Raw genomic sequence first — 7,423 nt, forward strand, 5'->3', positions numbered from 1 at the left:
GCGGGGCTAGGGCTCAGGCGGAGCTAGGGTTCCCGGGACCTAGGGTTCGCGCGGGGCTAGGGCTCAGGCGGAGCTAGGGTTCGCGCGGGGCTAGGGTTCGCTGCGAGCTAGGGTTGGGGCGCTGCTAGGGCTCACGCGGAGCTAGGGTTCCCGGCAGTTAGGGTTCGCGCGGGCGGGGCTAGGGCTCAGGCCGAGCCAGGGTTCCCAGCCGCTTCTAGGGCGGGTCCGGACGCCGGCTGCGGACTCTGAGCCGGCAGCGCGGCGGACTACGTCTCCCATGAGCCTCCGCGGCGGCCGCCCGTTTCCCGCGCTCGGGCCTGGCGGGAGCCGGCCGCCATGCTTGAAGTCCGTGTGGGAGAAGTCGGGGCGAACCTGGTGAAATTGGCGAAATTCGCCGTGGTGGGGCTCGTGGGAAGCGATCGTGAGGACGGAAGGGAAGGACAGAGAGGTAGGTGCGGCGGGAGCGCGCACGCGCGGGTCCGGGGAGCGAGCCGGGGAGGGAGTGGGAGACGCAGACGGGAGCCGGGGAAAATCGGGGAAAAACGGGGAAAACCGGGGAAAATACTGGGATCCCGTGCGTCTGTGGGCGGCAGGCGGAGGATCGCTGACTCCCCCGCCCCCGTGGGAGCCGACAACAGCCGCGATCCCCGGCTTCCCGGTCGCTCACCGAGCCCCGCTCCCATCTTCCAGGCAGGCAGACGCGGCAGCCCCGAGAGATCCGTGTTGGACAGCGCCCGCCGGGACCCGGAGAGACTGACTGCAAAAATCAGCCCGTGTGAGTGCCAGAGACTCGTCGTTCCCGAGGTTTCTCACTGTCTGTCTCTTGAAATAAAACGATTGCCTTGCTCTTGCCGTGTCTCCACGCTCACCCGCACGCAACAGGACCCAGCCATAAGGGTCCTGTCCGAAAAAATTTTTAAAAGTGAGGGGGACCCCTGTCAAAACTTTTTTTTTTTTTTTTTTTTTTTTTTTTTTTTTTTTTTTTTTCCGATTATTAATATCGGATATGCCAACGTCACTATCGTTTCCGCATAGAGATCACGTCTATATGCCCAGCAACAGGCGCAAGCGGGATTCCAACCTGCGACCTTGGCACCAGGCACTCAGCGTTAGGCGCTCCTACCGCTCTGAGCCACGGCTCGAGCTGCTGACAGCCACCTTCGAATTTTCGAGACTTATAGGCTAAAGCGGGCTGACGATTTGGCAAAAGAGACCTGGGCGGGTGGGGGGGAGAAGAGCAGCCAGGGACCCGGCAGGGGGTGTGTCTGTGTGTGAGAGAGAGAGCAGACGGGCGGGGCTGCTGTCACTGCAGAGCTGGGGATTCTGTCTCCTGACCCAGAACTCAGATCCATGTCCCTCATGAAAGGTGCTTTCTCTCCATTTCAGAGACTGCTTCACAGTTCCAGCCACAGCACACAGCCATCTGGACGGAGGACTCAGCACCCAGCACCCAGCACGACTCAGCACCCAGCACTTAAGCAGGTCATGGGCACATTCTCCTCTGGCTGGCTGTTTTAAATCCTGACAGGGACCTGGACAGAGCCACTGATTTCTTTCTCATCCACAGACACTCACTCCTCTGCAGCCAGCAGTCGTTATTCTGCCCGGAGGACTCAGCACCCAGCACCCAGCCATCTCAATGGAGGACTTGGCCCACAGCACCCAGCACCCAGGACCCAGCAGAGAGGACTCAGCACCCAGCACCTGCCTGCCTGGGGAACAGCACACACTGGCTCTGCAGACCCCCGGGCAGCAGCTTCCACACAGGCTGCCTGCCGGCCTCCCTGGATGTCAGCCTGACCAGAAATGAACAGGCAGCCCCTGAGACTCGGTCTTGTTCCTCACAGAACATTAAATGTTTATTTCTTGGAAAGCTCCCTTTGATTGAATAAAGTCTCTGAAGGAAACCATGAAGGCCTGGTGTCCTATTTCAGGCCTTAGGGTGATGGAAATAGGTAAAAATCATTAAAAAAAGGAGGGAAGATCACTTAAGAACTAGGGAAAAGCATTTTAAAAATACCCAAAATCATGACAGAAGAGGGAGAATCATTTTTAAAAAGGCTCAAATCATTTCAGACATGGGGAAAGTCATTAAACATCAGGGAAGATGATTTGAAACATAGGGTAAGTCATTGACAAAATTGGGAAAATAATTAAAAAATAGGGAATATCATTTAAGACATGGGGCTACTCATTAACAAACAGGGAAGGTGATTGGGAACCTAGGGAAAATATTTTTAAAAATAGGGAAAATAATGAAACATAGGGAGAATCCTTTTAACATGGGTCCAATCATTTTTAGAATGGCCAAAATCACTTCAGAGATGGGGAAAATCATTAAACATCAGGGAAGATGATTGGGAACCTAGGGGAAATAATTTGAAACATAGGGAAAATAATTAAAAGATTGGGAATATCATTTAGGACCTGGGGAAAATCATTAAACATCAGGGAAGATGATTTTAAAAATAGGGAAAATAATTTAAGAAATAGGGAAAAGAATTAAACATAGGGAATATCATTTTAAAAATGGGGAAAATAATTATCAATCCGGGAATATCATTTAAGACATAGGGGAAATCCTTAAAACATAGTGAGAATCATTAAGAGATAGGAAAAATCATGGAAGTCCTAGGGAAAATAATTTTAAAAATTAGGAAAATCATGAAACATTGGGTAAGGTCATTTAAACCTAGGAAACATAATTTACGAAATGGGGGAAAGAATTTAAAAAATAGCTCCGATAATTTAAAAAATAGCGAGAATGATTTTAAATGGCGCAAATGATTTTAAAAATAGGGAAAAGAATGACAGATGAGGGAAGATCCACAGAGGCCTCAGCGCCCAGCACTCGGGGACGGTTTTGGTACAGGCACGGAGGACTCAGCTCCCAGCACCTGGGTACAGGCACGGAGGACTCAGCTCCCAGCACCCTCCCTGCACAGAGGACTCAGCACTCAGCACTCAGCAGCCAGGCCGGTCGAGCCGTTGGCCATGGGCGCTGACTGGCTCCGCTCATGTCTCCCATAGCCCAGAAGCAGCGAGGTCGACCAGTTGTCCCGTTCAGCGGCCTCGGCGGGGTTTGGGGCCTCGAACCCCGGTCCGCGGCGGGGCTGGGCGGAGGGGAGGGCGACGGAGGAGCCCGCACAGGGCACCTGGGGACGGCGTGGGGACGGGGACGGGGGACTCAGCGCCCAGCACTCAGGGGCGGTTTGGGGACGGGGACGGAGGACTCAGCGCCAGCACCCGGGGACGGTTTGTGTACAGGCACGGAGGTCTCAGCGCCCAGCACTCAGGCAGGCTTTGGGGAGAGGCCACAGATGACTCAGCGCCCAGCACTCAGGGGCGGTTTGGGGACAGGCAGGGGGACTCAGCGCCAGCACCCGGGGACGGTTTGGATACAGGCACAGACGACTCAGCACCCAGCACTCAGGGGCGGTTTGGGAACAGGCTCGGAGAACTCAGCGCCCAGCACCCTCCCTGTGCAGAGGACTCTGCACTCAGCACCCAGCCACGCTCTGCAGACGCCAGGATTTTTCATAAAATCCCCCGGGCTTGGACGGTGACTGACGAGCACAGACAGACAGACACACGGGGAAAGGGAATCCGATCCCCAGGCCCCTGCCCTGCCTGCCTGCCCTGGCCTAAGGCCTCCCTCAGGCCTTAGGATGATTGAAATCGGGAAAATCATGAAAAATGAGGGAAGATCGCTTAAGAACTAGCAAAAAGAATTTAAAAAATAGCTAAAATCATTTAAAAAGAGGGAGAATCCTTTAAAAATGGGGCCAATCATTTTTTAAGCGGCTAAAATGATTTTAAAATTAGGGAAAATAATTTTAAACATCGGGAAAATAATGAAGAGCAGGGAGAGTCATTTTAAAATGGGGCCAATCGTTTTTAAAATGTGAAACATGATTTTAAAAATCGGGAAAATGATTAAGAACAGGGAGAATCATTTTAAAATGGCGAAGATGATTTTTAAAATAGGCAAAATGATTTTAAAAATAGGGAAAATAAGTAAGAACAGGGAGAATCCTTTTAACATGGGGCCCATGATTTTTAAATGGGGTCCATGATGTTTAGAATGGCAGAAATAATTTTAAAAAGAGGGAAAATAATTGGAGAAAGAGGGAAAAGAATTTTAAACATAGAGGAAATCCTTAAAAATGGGTAGAATCATGTTAAAACGTGGCCAATCATTTTTAAAATGGCGAAAATTATTTTGAAAATAGGGAAAATGATCTTAAAACTAGGGAATATAATTAAGAGCAGGTAGAATCCTTTTAAAAGGGGGCCAATCATTTTTAAAATGGCGAACATGATTTTAAAAATAGGGACAAAGATTTTAAAAATAGGGAAAAGAGTGAAACACGAGGGAAGATCATTTAAAAATAGGGAACATCATTTCAGAGGTGGGGAACAGAATTTAAAACATAGAGAAAATCATTAAACATAGGTAGAATCCTTTTAACATGTGGCCACTCGTTTGTCAAATGGCGAAAATAATTTTTAAAAAAAGGGAAAATCATGAAACCTGAGGGAAGATCATGGATACATAGGAAAAGTCATTGAAGACATGGGGCCTATCCTTTTCAACATTTAAATAATTTTAAAAATAGGGAAAAGAGTGAACCGTGAAGGAAGGTTGTTTAAAAACAGGAAAGATCATTGAAGCGATGGGGAATATCATTTTCAACATGGTGAGGGGACAGAGGACTCAGCGCCCAGCACTCAGGGGCGGTTTGGGGACGAGCACGGAGAACTCAGCGCCCAGCACCCTCCACAGAGGACTGAGCACTCAGCACCCACGCTCTGCACCCCTTCCTTCTCTGGCTCTGTCCAGCCGGGCGAGGTGCTGATCTCTGAAAACTCCACCAGAGGGAGCGAGCGCGGTTCTGGGGGGGGAGCGGGAGGCCCGGCCGCCCCGATGGGAGTTTTCAAACGGATGAAGAATCCCGCGATGAACTCGGACGCGATCCACGGTGGTGGATGTTTGGATTTTTCGAACGCAGCCCCGCTGGCCTCCGCCTGTCAGCCCCCGCCCGGCAGCCACGCCGGCCCCGGGCCGCAGCCGCCATTAGCATCGCCTTTGTCACCGAGAGTCGGCGGCGGCTTGGAATCTGCCCGGGGGGAGGGGGCAGGGAAGGAAACGCCTGCAGACCCGCGTTTCTCATTTTTAAAAAATTCTTAAAAATCCCTGTTTTGAAAATGAGGGGTGGGGGTCACTCCAGGACGTGGTCAAGGGTCTGGAGAATCTTTTTACAGAGAGAGACCCACTCCCACCATGACATCAAGACCAGGAGAGTCAGTGAAAGAGGCCTAGATGCTGAGGTTAGAGCAGCTGCCAGATCAGCCAGGGCTGCTGTAGGTCTGCGTTTCTAATTTTCAAAAATTCCTAAAAATTCCTGTGTTTGAAAATAAGGGGTGGGGGTCCCTCCAGGACGTGGTCAAGGGTCTGGAGAATCTTTTTTGACATAGATATCCACTCCCAGCATGAAATCAAGACCAGGAGAGTCAGTGAAAGAGGCCTAGGAGCTGAGGGTAGAGCAGCTGCCAGATCAGCCAGGGCTGCTGCGGATCTGCGTTTCTCATTTTTAAAAATCCTTAAAAATTCCTGTGTTTGAAAATAAGGGGTGAGGGTCCCTCCAGGATGTGGTCAAGGATCTGGAGAATCTTTTTTGACATAGATACCCACTCCCACCATGACATCCACACCAGGGGAGCCGCTTACACAGGCCTAGGAGCTGAGGGAACAGAGCAGCTGCCCTCAGAGACCTCCGACCCAAACCCTGATGTCAGGGCCGAATCCTCCCCGAGCTGAGGTTCCTGAACGTGGTCCCCCGGGGGAGAGACAGGGGGGACCCGGCCAGACCCCGTTGAGGAGGCGACAGTCGTCCTGAGGCCAGAATCCTAGAGAGCTGACTGCAGAGTCCCAGAGCTCCTGGGCTGCCGGCTGCCTGCCTGCACACAGAGAGGCCGGCCCTTAGCCAAGACTCCTTAAAAAAAATCCATCTTCTTCCCATCCCCGCAGAGATCCAGGCCCTCTGGTCACCTCGATGGGACACGGGCCGGTCACTGGGTTGGTAAAAATGCCGACTTCAGCCTCCAACATATGGGACGGTGTGGATGGCTCTCCCATGGACCAGATATAGATATATATATAAAAAAATCCATGTGAGTTATTGACAGGCCATCCATGTGAGTGATTGTCAGGCAGGGGAGGCGGGTGAACGTCTCCCCCAGCACAGACACAGACACGAGGTTCCCTGACTTCCCCGCCCTCAGAGAAAATTCAATGAAATTAAATGAAATTAAATAAAAGTCCTAGCCTTTAAATTAAATTAAATGAAATGAAATAAAAGTCCCTGGTCCCTGCCGGCCCTGCTCACTCAGGTGGGGGCGGCAGCGATAGGCCGAGGCCTCAGGCCCCGCATTCGGGAGCCCAGAGACGCCCGAGGACCCCACAGAGACCGAGCACTGGATTCTCCGATCTACAGCGTCCTCAGACCTCCCATCCATCCCGGGTCGGGGACGCCGGGGACCCCCCTCCCTCCCGTCTCGGGCTCTGTCCGGCGGGGCGCGGTGCTGATCCCTGCGGACGCCACCAGGGGGAGCGCGCGCGGGGCTGGGGGGGGAGCGGGAGGCCCGGCCGCCCCGAGGGGAGCGCGGAGCGGGTTTGGGAAACGGGTGAAACATCCCGCGATGGACGCGGACACGATCCACGGCGGTGCGGTCGTGGGAGGTGTAACACAGACGCGCCGGCCTCGGGCCTCCCTCAGGCCGCAGCCACGAACGTTCCCTCCGTCAGCCAGCGGCGGCGGGCGGGCGGCTGGGGATCGGCCCGGGGGGAGGGGCAGGGAAACGGCTGCGGATCGGCGTTTCCCAGTTTTAAAAAATTTTTAAAAATTCCTGGGTTTGAAACTGAGGGGTGGGGGTCCCTCCAGGACGTGGTCCAGGCACGGGAGCATCTTTTGACAGAGAGAGACCCCCTCCCAAACCTGCCCTCGGCGAGCCAGCGGCGGCGGCGGCAGCGGCTGGGCATCTGCCTGCTGGGCGGGGGCCGGGAAACGCCTGCAGCTCGGCGTTTCTCATGGTTTAAAAAATGTTTAAACATCCCCGGCGCTTGGAAAAGGAGGGGTGGGGGTCTCTCGAGGCCGGGGTCCGTGGAGAGAATGAACCGGGGGGGACACAGACCCTGATCCCAGCGGATCCGGAGGCCTCCCACTCTCGGACACGGACACGGGGTCCCCTGCCCTTCCCGGCCCTCGGGGAGACCGCCATTCCCTCAAATAAAATGAAATAAAATGAAATAAGAGTGTGCTTATAAAATGAAATCAGCTGTGTGCCAAGTGTGGAGTCCTGAGGGCTGAGTGCCGAGTCCCGAGTGGTCACCGGTGAGGGCTGAGTGCTCAGTGCTGAGTGT

General features: G+C 53.3%; 1 protein-coding gene across 2 annotated transcripts; it reads left to right on the top strand.

The window, feature by feature from the left end:
* Positions 1-222: 222 nt before the first annotated feature.
* LOC148117562 (uncharacterized) lies at positions 223-1,910 on the top strand. Of its 2 annotated transcripts, none has more exons than XR_015736989.1 (4): positions 223-448; positions 695-775; positions 1,387-1,482; positions 1,568-1,910. XR_015736989.1 is itself a non-coding variant. In XM_087902904.1 (4 exons), exons 1-4 carry the CDS (start codon positions 337-339, stop codon positions 1,890-1,892), a joined length of 618 nt encoding a protein of 205 aa, XP_087759030.1. In that variant the 5' UTR covers positions 223-336; the 3' UTR covers positions 1,893-1,910. The 2 variants fall into 2 exon arrangements, 1 of the variants encoding a protein (XP_087759030.1); XM_087902904.1 differs by having other exon boundaries at positions 691-775.
* The last annotated feature ends 5,513 nt before the right edge of the window (positions 1,911-7,423 follow it).

Source organism: Myodes glareolus, chromosome X, assembly GCF_982192425.1.
Source record: "Myodes glareolus chromosome X, mMyoGla1.1, whole genome shotgun sequence".
Taxonomy (NCBI): Eukaryota; Metazoa; Chordata; class Mammalia; order Rodentia; family Cricetidae; genus Myodes; species Myodes glareolus.

Bases quoted from the DNA above. Each gene is read 5' to 3' on its own strand.
- LOC148117562 (XM_087902904.1), top strand. From the start codon at position 337: ATGCTTGAAGTCCGTGTGGGAGAAGTCGGGGCGAACCTGGTGAAATTG. The intron at 449-690 runs GTAGGTGCGGCG...CCCATCTTCCAG, and splicing joins CGGAAGGGAAGGACAGAGAG to GCAGGCAGACGCGGCAGCCC. The intron at 1,483-1,567 runs GTCATGGGCACA...TCTCATCCACAG, and splicing joins AGCACCCAGCACTTAAGCAG to ACACTCACTCCTCTGCAGCC.